Below are 17,262 nucleotides of genomic sequence, written 5' to 3'. Positions count from 1 at the left end.
AACAGTAAATAGAAATGCCCATCTGGGGCTGGTTGGTCATTTATCTTTTTTATAAATTTTGTTTTTTGTGATGTTTGGGAAAAGCGTAGTACAAATAACTATTATTGTTTTTATAACCAGGCAGGGCCACCTGTCCATGGTGGTGCAGTTGCTGAAGTTTGGTGCTGATCCGTCACTCATCGATGGAGAAGGATGCAGCTGCCTCCACCTGGCCGCTCAGTTTGGACACACCTCCATCGTGGCCTACCTCATTGCTAAGGGACAGGTGAGAACCCTACCATACCTCAATATTACCATATCTTACCTCATCTTTCCTCAGTTTTACCTTAGTTTACCTCAGGCATGCGTCCCGTTCCTCCAAATAAAGCAACTAAGAACACACTGTTTGATTGTTCATGTCCGTACAATAGCAAAATAATATATTTATTAACAAGGAATAATCTCACTTGACTGACGGGTCTCCGACTGATGATTCGACTCGTAGACTTTCATGGTGTAGCCCTACTTATTTCTAGGCTTGAGTCCTTGTGATATCTACAGATAACGTTCAATTTAATATATATACACACAATACACAGACTAAAGACAGAAGCATAATGTAAACAGTTGAAGTTAGATTTTATGCTTATAGCGAACACACTTCTCTGATCTGAAAATGCCCGTACAGTTGAGGGTGTTTTTGTACTCGTTTTTAAATGGTTTAAATGGAACGTAAACTAAAGTCCAATAAAAAAAGGCAGTCATTCAAAACAATTTCAGGGGACAGTGCCCCCCCCCCCCCCTTTACCCTATCTAACAGGTGGGAAATGTTACTGTATCTCATCCGACCTAGATATTACCTTATCTTACCTGGTTTTACCTCATTGCTCAGGAACAGGTGGAACTCAGTAGAGTTTGAGTTTAATTAGCGGCACAGTTTGGTTTCCAGTTTGCCCTGGTTCCATTTGGTCTGTTCGGGGTTTATTCTGTTGACGCTGGTCTATGATCCCCAGGACGTGGACATGATGGACCAGAACGGAATGACTCCTCTGATGTGGGCAGCCTACAGGACACACAGGTAGAAACCTCCCCCGCCAATGGTCTTGTCTTGGTTCTGGTTCCATTCTGAGTGGTTTTAGTTCCCCTCTAATACCCCTTTTCAACTAAGGCTTTTTGAGCGCTGCTTCGCAACCGGTGCCTAATCTGGAACCAGTTCTTCGCGTTTCGAGGGCAAAAGAATCAGCTCTAGTTCCAGAGCAACACCAACACTTGGCTGGTCTGGAACAAAGAACCGATTACATCAGGGGCTGGGGGCGGGGACAACCAACACCAACTAAAACTTTGTGACCAATATTTTTGTGACCGCTTCAGCGTGGACGTAAAATCTTAAGAGTGTTCCGTGGAGGAGACAAACTGTCTAAAGCTTGAGGTGGGCCGGTGCTCACCAGTATACGCAGTACTGGCACTTATGCGTTTTACTAATTTTTCGGATTTCCGCTAATTTTTCGGATTTTTTTAACCTTTGGGACTAAAATAAAACGGACACGATTCGGACCCGTTGCTCTGGAGCTGCAAGCCAACTCCATGTGTGAGGTCAAAAACACGGAATATGTTTTGAACTGTTTTCCACTCCTACACTTTGTGTTGAATTACATCTGGACTAATCAACGTGCACCTACGCCACTGCATGTTGCTTCTCTGGCATTTAAATATCCCTGAATAACGGTGTTTTGAGAATTACGATGGTTCCTAGATGACACAGTGCGGACACAAAAGAAAAGGTCGGTTCCTCCAGTGGTTCTTAGCACTTCCTGCAGTGCCAAAACGGCCGTTTAACCATTACAGTTTCCGGGGTTTTGTAAAATGCAGCACCACTTACAGTTCTCTGAGTTTCCCATGAACGCAGCACCATCTGCAGCTAACACTGGCCTCCTTCGACATATTGAAATCTTTCCAGTCATAATGACCGGTGAAAGTAATCCTTCTAAGCACAATTTGAATTAGCTCTCTTTTTTTCACATCATTTGAAAGTGGAGAATCAGAGCTTCCAAACAAGGTGTCACTTGTGCAAATCAAGCAAATATTTTTAAAGCTATGACTTGTTAATGACTAGGGTGTAGCAAACTGTGATTCTGAGAGTCACCTCCAAAGTTTGAAATGTTCTCCAAGTCCAGAGTAATATCAGATTCAGCAGCGCTGTGGGAGAACTTACTATCATCTCGGAAAATGAGGTCCAGTTATTGGTCAGATTAAGGTTCATTTCCCTGTGTTGATATTGATTACGAGAAGCAGGTGGAGGAAGATCTAAATCATATCTTGGACCTTAATCTGACCAGTGCAATAGATCCAAGTAGGTTTAAGCAGCCCGTACTGGACTTAAAAAAAAATCAAAAGGCTCCAAATGACCCTAAAGTCTGTGGTGGGTCACATATTTGTTTTCCCTGATGTCGAAATGAAATCATTATCAGTCACTCTCTCATTTTGATAAAAAATTCTGCAGATCTGTTCATTTCCGTGCGAGGCAGGATGCGAGGGGAAGAGAAACACAAAGATGAAGTATCATTGACAACAGGGACTCATACATCCAGAGTTTGGTGTTTTTTTGGATATTAAAGTTGGACCTAAAGCAGACGCGAAATGTTCATTGTATTAAAAATGTTGAAAAGATATCAACACCACAAACTTTATTTATTTAGACCTACTTAGCATATTTATTTTGTTTTAGTGAAATGTTAATTCAAACGGCTGCAAGAACTTTTTTTATTTATTGTTCACGAACGGAAATGATTTAGTTTCGAGTAGTAATATTATATTAATAATTATATTTAAATAATATTATTTTAATATTATAATAATTATATAATGTTATAACTTTTATAATATAATATATTATAATATTATTAAAATATTTATTATTATTATTTCTTTTTTCAATGGTGTTCACTGAAGGGACTTAATGAATATTTTCAATATTGATTAAAAAATATTATCCAAGAAGATACATCTACACGCCTTGACGTCATTCTCTAAATATACTGCCTATCAGTTGTTTTTAAGCTCAACAAACACAGATAACATTTGACCGGAATCCCTCCCGTCTGTCTGGGACGTTGTCCAGTCTCCCAGGACTCGTTGACTGGCAGCTATTTGTTGTTACTGGAACCCCGGTTCTGATGAGACCTCAACCACGTCTGTGCTGCAACTGTAGTTGTTCACGTACTTTTAGCCCAAAAACACAGAGAATAAACATAAAATAAACGTAGAGCAATAACAATTGGGCTGTGGGTGGACCCCTAATAATACTAATAATGATGATAATAATAATAATTCTAATAATGATGATTATGATCATTCTAATGATAATAATGATGATAATAATAATTCTAATAATGATGATTATGATCATTCTAATGATAATGATGATGATAATAATAACTATAATATTGATAATTCTAATAATGCTGATGATGATAATAATGATAGCGATGATGATGATAATTTTAATTATGATGATGATAAGAATGCTAATTCTAATAATGATATTAATAATATCACGATGATAATAAATCTAATAATGCTAATGATTATGATAATGATAATAATCATTCTAATAATGATAATGCTGATGAAGCAGAGTGGTTCTGACAGGGTTTGCAAGTTGTCTGGTCCCGGTCCTAACTGCTCCTGGTTCTGGTTGCAGCGTGGACCCCACCCGGCTGCTCCTGACCTTCAACGTGTCTGTGAACGTGGGCGACAAGTTCCACCAGAACACGGCGCTGCACTGGGCCGTGCTGGCGGGGAACGCCACCGTGCTGAGCCTGCTGCTGGAGGCCAACGCCAACCTGGATGCACAGAACATCAAGGTAGGCCCCGCCCCCTGAGTCGTGCCTCAGAGTTGTACCAGAGGAAGGGCAGAGAAATCTCCAAGGTCAAATAAAATCCAAAGGTCAGTGCAAGGTCAAAGATCTGCAAAAGGTTTAAGGTCAGAAAAAGGTCAAAGATATGTGACAGGTCAGAAAGGTTAAAGGGCAAAGTTATTGTAGAAAGATCAAAGAAAGAGGTCAAAGAAAGGCCAGATGTGTAAAATCTTTTTTTTTTTATTGTTTTATTTTAAAGGGTTAATAAGGGTCAATTAAGGGTTAACATACTCCATTCTGATTGGTCGATAGCAGCAACCAGTGTCATCAGTTAGGCCTGAATAACGACCGCTGATCTGTCAATAATGACCGACCTGGTCTCACCTTCTCCAGTCGCTCCTCCTACATGCTAATGCTAGCTAGTGGCGCTACAGAGAAACTACGATAAAGAAGATGAAGATTCTTTATTCATCACACACACACACACAGACGACAGCACATGCACCGGCGACCGCACCCAACACACAAACATGTTTAGAAAAAGTTTGGTCCGATGTAGGAGAATTGTTCACTACGTGGTTTGTATTGTGATGTTTTCTTAGTGGAAGCACTTAGATACGAGACGTACTAGTTATATATATATACTCACAAAAAGTTTGGGATATTTGGCTTTCGGGTGAAATTTATGGAAAATGTAAAAAGTTCACGCTACAGTGATATGATATGATGAAAGTAGGGCATTTAGGTAGAAGATACAATGGTGATTTCCTCATCTCAAACTATGTATTGAAACAAAAGCCAACAACAGTGGTGGGTTTACCACAACAACAAATGTCAACGTCTCAATAACTTGTCATGTGCCCTTGAGCATCAGTTACAGCTTGACAAGGACGTCTCATGCTGTTCACAAGTCGACTTATTGTCTGCTGAGGCCTGGCCCCCACTCTTCTTGAAGGGGGCCCTCAGGTCATTGAGGTTGTGGGGTACAGAGTTAGGAGCCTCTACACGGCCACTCAGCTGATCCCATAGGTTTTCTATGGGATTCAGGTCTGGAGAAAGTGCAGGCCACTCCATTTGAGGTGCCCCAGTCTCCAGCAGCCGTTCCCTAATGATGCCACCTCCATGAGCTGGAGCGTTGTCGTCCATGCAGATGAAATGAGGCCTGTGTTGTTCATGCAGGGGCACAATGACTGGATGAATGATGTCATTCAGGTAGTATGGACTTGTCACTGTACCATTCACAAAGTGTAGGACAGTTCTGTATTGACCAGACACACCTGCCACACTAACACCACCACCACCAAAGGCTCGTCTGGTGACAGTGGCTGATGCGTAGCGCTCTCCTTGACGTCTCCAACATTTCTGCTCAACGTGAATCGACTTTCACTAGAGAACAGCACTGAGGCCCCTGGTCTCTCGTCCAGCGTCAACGCTCCCTGGCCCCTGCAGGACGATGATGCCTGTGCCTGGTGGTGTGGTCAGGTGGTCTAGCACGCAGACCACGCTGATGTCAACAGTTTTGAATGGTCTGACGTGACACTTGGTGCCTCTCACCTCCCTTAAATGTGCCTGGAGTTGAGTGGCATCATCATCTGGTTGCGCAGGGCACTGTTCACAATGAAGCGCTCATCAGTGATTACACCATTGCATCCTGATTACTCCTCCCCAGTGGTTCCTGGCATGAATGCAATACAAATTCAAAGGATGAGGAAATAACAATAGTATTTTAATATAAATATTTGCTTAATTTTTACAGATGAGATAAGTCAGTGAGACTCTGGTTTACTGTTCATTTCAAGTCCTTGCTTCAATGTACACGAACGCAACCGAACGACTCTTTGCCCTCTGTTAACTAAGGGCCTTCCATCGCTTGTGGAGCTTGCAGACTGCAGATGACAGAGCGGCAGCGATCTCTTCAGTTTGTCATGTGCTGAGAAAATAATTTCATTGTTTATGACCAAATAAAATTCACTGCTTTGGTGGTTGGTGCGTCAAGGCGTCGAGCTGGAACAATTCTGCAGCATTTCTGAATGTTGTTGGCGTGCACCAGTCATGTGGCTGGATGTCGTCCCTGAATAAACACACGTGGCTGGTGGGTCGTTGACCTGTCTGTGTGCATCACTGTGTCTGTACTAGGGTGAGACACCTCTGGACCTCTCCAAACAGAGGAAGAATGTGTGGATGATGAACCACCTGCAGGAAGCTAGACAGGCCAGAGGCTACGACAGCCCGTCTTACCTCAAGAGGCTCAAGATGGACAAGGTAGTACTGCACTACACTACTACTACACTACACTACTACTACTACAGTATTACTACGGCACTACTACAGTACTACTACACTACTTATACGACAGTACTACTATTACAGTACTACTACAGAACTACTAGACTACTACTGCTACAGTACTACTACACTACTACCACAGTACTATTACACTACTATTACACTAAGACTACAGTACTACACTCGTGGGCCATTCACTGCTGTGACATGGAGGTGGTGATGTGGGAGGTTGTGATGTCACTCTGGAATGTGTTGTGATGTCACTCTGTTTACATCAGCAGTGTGTTAGCGTTGGCTTTTCACACTTTGATTGACCATCTAAAATATTTTAATCTTATCTCCCCACGGCTCTGCTCAAACGTTCCTAGTTGATCAAGGTATTTACAGTTTGAGTAGGATTAGTAAATGATAGTGTGATTAGGATTACAATTTGATTAGAATTTAAATCTGATTATTATAAATATTTTTTGGAAGTTTGATGCTGCACATTATTGTTATTATTACTGTTCATATTGAGGCCTCCGCCCCCCAGGACTTCAGGCAGAAGGTGATGCTGGGAACTCCCTTCCTGGTCATCTGGCTGGTGGGCTTCATCGCTCACCTGGACATCGACTCCTGGTTGGTCAAGGGTCTGATGTACGCCGCCATGTGGCTCGCCGTGCAGTTCCTGTCCAAGTGAGACACCTGCGCACGCACACACACACACACACACGCAACCACACGCACGTACGCACGCACACACGGGCACGCACACACACACATACAGGCTCACATGCACGCACGCACACACACATGCACGCACGCACGCACGCACACACATACAGGCTCACACACACACACGCACGCACGCACGCACGGGCACGCACACACACACATACAGGCTCACACACACACACACACACACGCACGCACGGGCACGCACACACACACATACAGGCTCACACACACGCACACACACACACACACGCACGCACGGGCACGCACACACACACATACAGGCTCACGCACACGCACACACACACACACACGCACGCACGGGCACGCACACACACACATACAGGCTCACGCACACACACACACACACGCACGCACGGGCACGCACACACACACATACAGGCTCACGCACACACACACACACGCACGCACGGGCACGCACACACACACATACAGGCTCTCACACACACACACACACACTCACGCACGGGCACGCACACACACACATACAGGCTCACACACACACACGCACGCACGGGCACGCACACACACACATACAGGCTCACACACACACACACACGCACGCACGGGCACGCACACACACACATACAGGCTCACACACACACACGCACGCACGGGCACGCACACACACACATACAGGCTCACACACACGCACACACACACACGCACGCACGGGCACGCACACACACACATACAGGCTCACACACACGCACACACACACACACGCACGGGCACGCACACACACACATACAGGCTCACACGCACACACACGCACGCACGCACGCACGGGCACGCACACACACACATACAGGCTCACACGCACACACACACACACGCACGCACGGGCACGCACACACACACATACAGGCTCACACGCACACACACACACGCACGCACGCACGCACGGGCACGCACACACACACATACAGGCTCACACACACGCACACACACACACGCACGCACGCACGGGCACGCACACACACACATACAGGCTCACACACACGCACACACGCACGCACGCACGCACGGGCACGCACACACACACATACACGCTCACACACACGCACACACACACACGCACGCACGCACGGGCACGCACACACACACATACAGGCTCACACACACGCACACACACACACACACACGCACGCACGGGCACGCACACACACACATACAGGCTCACACACACGCACACACACACACACACACACACACGCACGCACGGGCACGCACACACACACATACAGGCTCACACACACGCACGCACGCACGGCCACGCACACACACACATACAGGCTCACACACATGCACGCACGCACATGCACGCACGCACACACACACACACGCGCGATTCGCACTCAAGTCTCATTTATTTCGACGTTGTCAGAAGCCCCGCCCATTGATGTTGAGCCCCTCCCCCTACAATAATCACCGTGCCCTCTGCGATAAGCCCCGCCCCTTCCGCAATAAGAGCGGTCCCCTCTGTTATAAGCCCCGCCCATCGACAGTAAACCCTGTGAAAGGTCCTGACCCTGCGGAGCTTTACTTTTATTTGTCTACACTTTACAAACTGTATATCTCCCCCTCCCTCCTCCTCTCTCCTCCTCCCTCCTCCTCCTCCCGTTCTCTTCCTCCCTCTCTCCTCCTCCCCCACCTCCTTCTCCTCCTCGCTCTTCCTTCTCTCCCTCCTCCTCCCCCCAGAGCGTTCTTTGACCACTCCATGCACAGTGCTCTTCCTCTGGGGATCTACCTGGCCACCAAGTTCTGGATGTACGCCACCTGGTTCTACTGGTTCTGGAACCATATCCTTTGTCGCCACGGAAACACTTCCTGTTTGCTGACGTCACATCACATGACCGCTACACGATGCCGGCAGTACCCAGAGCATCCACTAGAGGGCATCAACAAGCAGATTTGGAAAAAAGGAACTATATTAATTATATTGTAATTGATTATTATTATTAGTTAATGAGTTACTAGAGCTATTAGTGGTGTTATAAATATATCCAAATTAATCTCTAAATAATTATAATTACATCGAAATTAATTTATAAATTATAAAATGTCTACATTAATATTATTTCATATTATATTCAGGTATTAGTTCTAATATTTACTATATCCTAATTGATAAATAATTATGCAATTACATCCAAATTGAATTGCACAATTATATAAATGACAAATAACATCCATGCATTAAATTACTTCCATCCAAATGTAACATCCAATATACATGTAATGACCTTATGATACGATAACATTTTGCAGTGATACAAGGCGGTATTGCTGTTTTGTGAGAGTTGCAGTTTGGCCTCCCACCACTGGGGGGCCGGATGTCCAAACCCGTCCACAGGCGTCTTCCTTAACCCACGTGCACATCTGCCCTTTGCCACCGTGCACGTGCCCTTCCTGCTGAACAGCGTTGCGCTCTTCTACAACTTCGCCAAGTCCTGGAGGTCCGACCCCGGCATCATCAAGGCCTCGGAGGAGCAGAAGAAGAAGGTAGGAGCCACAACGTTTGGGGCGGCCACGGCAGGCGGGGAAACAGACGGTATGCAGCCCCTGCCTGGCCCGTGTCTCAGATTTCGTCGGACCGTTTGGTAGAAATAAGAGATTGCCACCGCTGTTTTAGAGCGCCAGGCAGGGCCGTCTGATTGGTCCGTTGGGTCTACCTCATTTTTCATGAAATTGACCTCAGCTCAACGTTTGTCGCACCGCTCGCCCTTCCGCTGCCGCCTGGAGGTGCCGGCCGCCGCAGAGGGTGACTCCCTGCCTTCCTGTCGCTGTTGTCGCCGCCCGGCGTTCCCAAACGCTGGAGCAAGACAACAGCAGAAAACTGATAAAAGATAAGACTGTATTAAGGTGGTCTCCGGACCCCACATTGAGAACCCCTGCTCGGAACCACGATCCGTCAGAGTGATGGAACCCTGCTTCTTTCTTTCTGGCTTTCCTCCTGCCACCTCTTGTCTTTTTTTAACCCCTCCTCATTTCGAAATCCATCTTGTCTCTTTTCCTTTTAGACGATCGTGGAGCTGGCGGAGACAGGAAGCCTGGACCTGAGCATCTTCTGCAGCACCTGCCTGGTAAACGCCCCGGGGACTGGATTCAACCGGATCGAGGCCGTTATCAAGGCCCGATCCGGTTTTCCCTTAATTGACCTTGTTTTTATCACCTGTTTTATCACCTGTTAGTCACCAGTTTTATCTTTCTTTCCTCAGATACGGAAGCCCATCAGGTCCAAACACTGTGCAGTGTGTAACCGCTGCATCGCCAAGTTCGACCACCACTGTCCCTGGGTGGGCAACTGCGTGGGTACGGTATAATCATAATAATGATTAAAAAATTCTAAACTCAAAAGTTTATTCTCATTGTAGGTTCAGTTGTTAGCACTTTATGATCCTGCAGCAATATAATCCTTATAATAATTTTGACGTTTTTCATTTGATTAAGAAAGAGAAATCAAAACATGGCAGTGTTGTAAACTCCAGAGCAGCGTATAGATCTACTTCCTGTTTGTGCCCTGGAACAGGAAGTGGGAACCACCGCTACTTCATGGGCTACCTGTTCTTCCTGCTCTGCATGATCTGCTGGATGGTCTACGGCTGTATCTCCTGTGAGCCTGCAGGGGTGAAGGGGTGAAGGGGGGCATGTGGGGATGAATGACAGGGTAAATGGAGGATGAATGAAAGGGTAAATGGGGATGAATGGGTTAATGTCAGGGTGAATGACAGGGTAAATGGGGGGTTAATGTGAGGGTAAATGGGCGATGAAGGGGTTAATGTGGGATGAATGAGAGGATAAATGGGTTAATGTGAGTGTTAATGAGGGTAAATCGGGGATGAATGGGTTAATGTTGGATAAATGCGAGGGTAAAGGGGATGAATGGGTGAATTTTAGGATAATGGGTTAATGGGAGGGTAAATGTGGGGGTGAATGAGAAGGTAAATGGGTGATTAATGTGAGGGTGAACAAGAGGGTAAATTGGGGATGAATGAGAGGGTAAATGGGGTTGAATGGGTTAATGTGAGGGTGAAAGAGAGGGTAATTGGGGGGTGAATGGGTTAATGTTGGATGAATGAGGGTAAAACGGGATGAATGGGTGAATGTGAGGTTAAATGGGGCGTGAATGGCTGAATGTCATTGTGTCAATGTAAATGGAGGGTAAATGACAGGGTAAATGGGGGAAGAATGAGATGGTAAAAGGGGATGGATGGGTGAATGTCGGCATTACCATCTGTCAGTACTGTTCTGTATGTTCTCATTGAAAAAATCTGTATTTATGTAATTTCCTCATGTTATTTCTATATATTTTCTATCTATATGTTATAATATCCTCAAGTTATTTCTATATATATATTCTATCTATATGTTGTAATATCCTCATGTTATTTCTATATATATTCTATCTATATGTTATAATATCCTCATGTTATTTCTATATATATATTCTATCTATATGTTATAATATCCTCATGTTATTTCTATATATATATTCTATCTATATGTTGTAATATCCTCATGTTATTTCTATATATATTCTGTCCATATGTTGTAATATCCTCATGTTCTGTCTATATTTACATAATATCCTCTTTATGGCGCTCTCCCCTCAGACTGGAGGCTGCACTGTCCCTCCTCCTACTCCAGGGACGGGCTGTGGCTCTACGTGGCCCACCTCACTTCCTGCTCCCCCTGGATGTTCTGGATGTTCCTCAACAGCGTCTTCCACTTCCTGTGGGTGGCCGTGCTCATCATGTGCCAGCTCTACCAGGTGGGGGCGGAGCCTAACACCGAGCAGTCTTCTGATTGGTCCAAACACAACCACACATTGACTTTTCTCTCACCGTTCTCTTTATACCTTCATTGATTAACCTCTGACCTGGCTTTGACCTTTGACCCTTCTCAGATCGCTGGTTTGGGCATCACCACCAACGAGAGGATGAACGCCCGCAGATACAAGCACTTTAAAGTCACCGCCACATCCATCGAAAGCCCCTTCAAGTGAGGCTCCATGTTTATGAGTTATGTTATAACTATTATAGTTACAGTGGGGCAAAAAAGTATTTAGTCAGCCACCAATTGTGCAAGTTCTCCCACTTAAAAAGATGAGAGAGGCCTGTTATTTTCATCATAGGTTCACCTCACCCTTGAGAGACAGAATGAGAAAAAAAAATCCAGAAAATCACATTGTCTGATTTTTAAAGAATTTATTTGCAAATTATGGTGGAACATAAGTATTTGGTCAATAACAAAAGTTCATCTCAATACTTTGTTATATTCCCTTTGTTTGCAATGACAGAGGTCAAACGTTTTCTGTAAGTCTTCACAAGGTTTTCACACACTGTTGCTGGTATTTTGGCCCATTCCTCCATGCAAATCTCCTCTAGAGCAGTGATGTTTTGGGGCTGTCGCTGGGCAACACGGACTTTCAACTCCCTCCAAAGATTTTCTATGGGGTTGAGATCTGGAGACTGGCTAGGCCACTCCAGGACCTTGAAATGCTTCTTACGAAGCCACTCCTTCGTTGCCCGGGCGGTGTGTTTGGGATCATTGTCATGCTGAAAGACGCAGCCACGTTTCATCTTCAATGCCCTTGCTAATGGAAGGAGGTTTTCACTCAAAATCTCACGATACATGGCCCCATTCATTCTTTCCTTTACACGGATCAGTCGTCCTGGTCCCTTGGCAGAAAAACAGCCCCAAAGCATGATGTTTCCACCCCCATGCTTCACAGTAGGTATGGTGTTCTTTGGATGCAACTCAGCTTTCTTTCTCCTCCAAACACGACAAGTTGAGTTTTTACCAAAAAGTTGTATTTTGGTTTCATCTGACCATATGACATTCTCCCAATCCTCTTCTGGATCATCCAAATGCTCTCTAGCAAACTTCAGACGGGCCTGGACATGTACTGGCTTAAGCAGGGGGACACGTCTGGCACTGCAGGATTTGAGTCCCTGGCGGCGTAGTGTGTTACTGATGGTAGCCTTTGTTACTTTGGTCCCAGCTCTCTGCAGGTCATTCACTAGGTCCCCCCGTGTGGTTCTGGGATGTTTGCTCACCGTTCTTGTGATCATTTTGACCCCACGGTGAGATCTTGTGTGGAGCCCCAGATCGAGGGAGATTATTAGTGGTCTTGTATGTCTTCCATTTTCTAATAATTGCTCCCACAGTTGATTTCTTCACAACAAGCTGCTGACCTATTGCAGATTCAGTCTTCCCAGCCTGGTGCAGGGCTACAATTTTGTTTCTGGTGTCCTTTGACAGCACTTTGGTCTTGGCCATAGTGGAGTTTGGAGTGTGACTGTTTGAGGTTGTGGACAGGTGTCTTTTTTACTGATAACCAGTTCAAACAGGTGCCATTAATACAGGTAAGGAGTGGAGGACAGAGGAGCCTCTTAAAGAAAAAGTTACAGGTCTGTGAAAGCCAGAAATCTTGCTTGTTTGTAGGTGACCAAATACTTATTTTACAGAGGAATTTAGCAATTAATTCATTAAAAATCCTACAATGTGATTTCCTGGATTCTTTCCCCCCATTCTGTCTCTCATAGTCGAAGTGAACCTATGATGAAAATTACAGGCCTCTCTCATCTTTTTAAGTGGGAGTGCACAATTGGTGGCTGACTAAATACTTTTTTGCCCCACTGTATATATACTTATAGATGTAGTTATATGAGTAGTTATAGATACATAGCTATATAGTTACATTTTAATGTAGTTATCTTCTTAATTGTTTAAATTACTTATGTTTACATTTGTTATAAGTTATGTTTATATTAGTAATGTTTATTATATACGATTTTACATATATATCTATATATATATATATATATATATATATATATATATATATATATATATACACTATCATATTATGTTATTAGTTATATTAAAACTGTTATAGTTATATATATATATTAGTAGTTGTATCTGCAGTGTTGTTATATTAGTTACATTTTATATTAGTTATGCTATGCTTATGTTTATATTACTTGTGTTATTAGTTATGTTTTTATTGGTTACGTTAATGTTATGTTATTAGTTATGTTTATATTGGTTGTTTTATTAGTTATGTTAACTATTATAGTTATATATACGTATATTAGTAGTTATATACAATAATGGTATATTAGTTATGTTTGATATAAATTGTGCTATGCGTTATGTTTACATTAGTTATGTTGATATAAGTTATGTTATTAGTTATGTTTTTAATTAGTTATGTTTTCATTAGTTACGTTTATATTAGTTATGTTTATGTTATGTTATTAGTTATGTTTATAATAGTTACATTATTAGTTAAGTGAATGTTATTTTATTAGTTATGTTTATATTAGTTATGTTTATGTTATGTTATAAGTTATGTTATTAGTTATTATTTTATTAGTTAAGTTTATGTTATTATTTTATTAGTTAAGTTAATGTTATTTTATTAGTTATGTTTATATTAGTTATGTTTATGTTATGTTATAAGGTTTGTTATTAGTTATGTTTATATTAGTTATGTTTATGTTATGTTATAAGGTATGTTATGAGTTATGTTTATATTAGTTATGTTTATGTTATGTTATAAGGTATGTTATGAGTTATGTTTATATTAGTTATTAGTTGTGTTTTTATTAGTTATAGTTATGTTATAAGGTATGTTATTAGTTATGTTTATATTAGTTATGTTATTAGTTGTGTGTTTTTATTTATGTTTGTTATGTTATTATGTTTATATTAGTTATTTTATAAGTTGCCAGTTATGTTTTTATCAAGTATGTTCGCTTTGGTGGTGGTGATTCTCTGTAGTTTTAACATACCTAGGATTGTTTCATGGTAGTTTCTAGCCTCGTTCTTGAGCAGGGTTTTCAGTATTAGCAACATTTCTCGAATGCTTCCTTTGTCATTGTGCCCCCGTCCTCCTCAGCCACGGCTGTTTCCGGAACCTGGTTGACTTCTTCCAGATCCGCTGCTGCGGCCTGGTGCGGCCCGTCACCGTGGACTGGACCTCGCAGTTCACCATCGAGTACGACCAGACGTCCGGCTCCGGCTACCAGCTGGTCTAGGGCCGCCATCTTGGATCGCCATCTTGGATGGGGGGGGCGCCATTTAGGAACAAAGACAAGAAAGAAAAACAAAACATTAAAAAAAAAAGAAGGAAGGAAACAACGCAACCGGACTGCACCCCCAACCCGACAAATACTACTTCTAGTACTGCTGGTACTACTACTAGAACTACGACTAGGACTACTACTAGTACTGCTAGTACTACTACTAGCTCCACTACCAGTCCTGATAGTACTACTACTAGTAAAGTAGTATTTCTCTCTGTCCCCTCCTTCTTTGTGCGCCCAGTCGGACGCTTTATTTGTAATTTCTCTCCGTTGCATTTGATTTGTCGGTTAAGCTCCTGGTTTCCACGGTGACCGGGCGTTTGTTTTATTTGGTTCTCAAGCGACTGAAATAAGGGAATGCCTTTTTATAACGTCAAGTTTATTTCTGTTTTCTTTGCACGGTGATTCAGTTTGCTGATGGGAGATTTCCTGTCGCCTGCAGGGGGCGCTCCATCGCCAAAAGTCCCACGATGCACGAAGCTAGCGCTAGGCTACCTTGATTTAAACGATGGAGACACAATAGTATAATATAATGATAACATAATGATACGATAATACAACAAATTTGATTTGGGTTTTAATTAATAACGTCATCTTTAGGGAGCGATTCCAGGCCAAGGGATTTATCTGATGGAGACCCTGCAGGACACTCCTTCTAGGGCTCCCCCTGTAGGAGGCCCCTGTAGGAGGCCCCTGTAGGAGGCCCCTGTAGGAGGCCCCTGTAGGAGGCCCCTGTAGAATGCCCCCTGTGGACGGCACCCTGTAGGACGCCCCCTGTAGGACGCCCCCTGTAGGGCGCAGCGACAACATTCTAGAGACAATGTGACAAAGTATTTATTTTAAATGTATTTATAGGTGATGAGCTAATCCTCCCACTAGCATCATGTTGTGACAATTTGAGTCGTTTTTAGCGGAAACTGATTTTAATTCATCCAAACTCAGTGAGGTGGTTAGCGGCTAACGGCGCTATCACGCCGGAAGCGAAAGGTACAAATATTTCAATGTATTTATTGAGGTGGGACTTCCTGTCGAGAAACTCTTCATTCCTCCTGTGATTTCCTCTTTTTTCAATTCTATTTTTCTTTCCGAGAAGTTCGAAGTCGCAGTTTTTTTTTGTTTTGTCGGGAAGTTACGTTCACCTGCTTGTAAGTTTGCACTGATATCGATTTTGTTGTCGTTATTGTTTGTTGTTTTGTATTTTTATTTTTCGTCTCGCTCGGACAGAGAGGAAGAGGACGACCCAATCAGAAGAGACTCCGCCCCCTCGCTTCTCCGGCGGGTCGCATCACTTCCTGTCAGGACCCTGCCCCTCCCAGTGTATAAAGAATGTTCATCTGTACATAAGGAAATCTACAAAATCTTGTTTGTTTGTTTTTCTTTTCTCTGTGTGTGATTCTGTTTGTCAAGTGTTTGTCGGAAAATACGAAAAGGGTGTTTTTGTTTTGTTTTTTTCCGGCCGTAGCTTGGTGACGTCCGCCGCTGTCCATACGCCACGTAGCCGCTGCATGTTGACGCTGTAAATAGTGAATGTTGAGTATTTTGCGAGTACTTTCTCATCCTGTCCGTCGTCATGGTTTCGATGGTTTGTTTTTGTTTGTTTTGTTTTCCACTGGATGTACAAAGTGTAAAGCAGAGACGTTAGAGTTTAAGACGACGCCCACTCTCCTTGGTTTGTTTCTTTTTGTAAAAGCTGAAATGTGATCTTGCAATATTTAACGGATTTATATAAGCAGGGGAGGGGTGGGGGGAGGGCGAAGGACTCCCCCCACCCCCATCCTCCCCTCCCAACAGAATGCCCCCCCACCCAACCCCCCCCCCACAGGACCTAAACCGCCGCCGTGACCCAGAAGAAGGGTCAAAGGTCACAAAGACAGCTTGAGACCCCCCCCATGCCACAAAGAGATGAACTCTGAGCCCCCCTCCATCACCCCCCAAATTCCTCCAACCCCCCCCCCCGGACACGCCCCTCAGCAGTTCTTCCAAAAGCAGCGTTTACGAAAGCACATAACGTACCCCCCCTCCCCTGTTAGCTCCGCCCCCTGCCCCCCGTTAGCTCCTCCCCCTGATGTAGAAACTTATCGGGCATGGTTCAGTCTTAACGCTTTCATAATAAAATACAGTTTAAACGCCGCCGCTCCCGACTGGTGTCAGCCTGCTTCTTGCGAGCCACCGGGTAGTCGCGTAGCAGTGACGGGGCCAGAGACTAGAAACGGAGTAAGAGACTAGAAACAGGATGCTGAAAGCGCTTTGGATTTGTTAAGACGTCGTCATCACTTTGGAACTTAATACAAGTGACAATGGAAGGA

General features: G+C 43.8%; 1 protein-coding gene across 1 annotated transcript in view; it reads left to right on the top strand.

The window, feature by feature from the left end:
- The window catches only part of zdhhc17 (zDHHC palmitoyltransferase 17), a gene marked incomplete at its 5' end in the record, with an annotated part of 29,144 nt that extends 12,455 nt beyond the window's left edge, over nt 1-16,689 (top strand). Inside the window, 13 exons of the mRNA XM_080022760.1 lie at nt 121-265; nt 993-1,057; nt 3,680-3,842; nt 5,973-6,098; nt 6,655-6,797; nt 8,559-8,659; nt 9,214-9,362; nt 9,881-9,943; nt 10,079-10,172; nt 10,390-10,473; nt 11,474-11,631; nt 11,767-11,861; nt 14,770-16,689. Of these exons, the coding sequence (XP_079878886.1) occupies nt 121-265; nt 993-1,057; nt 3,680-3,842; nt 5,973-6,098; nt 6,655-6,797; nt 8,559-8,659; nt 9,214-9,362; nt 9,881-9,943; nt 10,079-10,172; nt 10,390-10,473; nt 11,474-11,631; nt 11,767-11,861; nt 14,770-14,908 (1,525 nt within the window). The 3' untranslated portion in view covers nt 14,909-16,689. The remainder of the gene's footprint in view (nt 1-120; nt 266-992; nt 1,058-3,679; nt 3,843-5,972; nt 6,099-6,654; nt 6,798-8,558; nt 8,660-9,213; nt 9,363-9,880; nt 9,944-10,078; nt 10,173-10,389; nt 10,474-11,473; nt 11,632-11,766; nt 11,862-14,769) is intronic.
- Nucleotides 16,690-17,262: the final 573 nt, after the last annotated feature.

This window comes from Zeus faber, assembly GCF_960531495.2.
Source record: "Zeus faber genome assembly, chromosome: 21".
In the NCBI taxonomy this organism is placed as follows: domain Eukaryota; kingdom Metazoa; phylum Chordata; class Actinopteri; order Zeiformes; family Zeidae; genus Zeus; species Zeus faber.
This window is presented reverse-complemented; position numbering and strand designations above follow the sequence as displayed.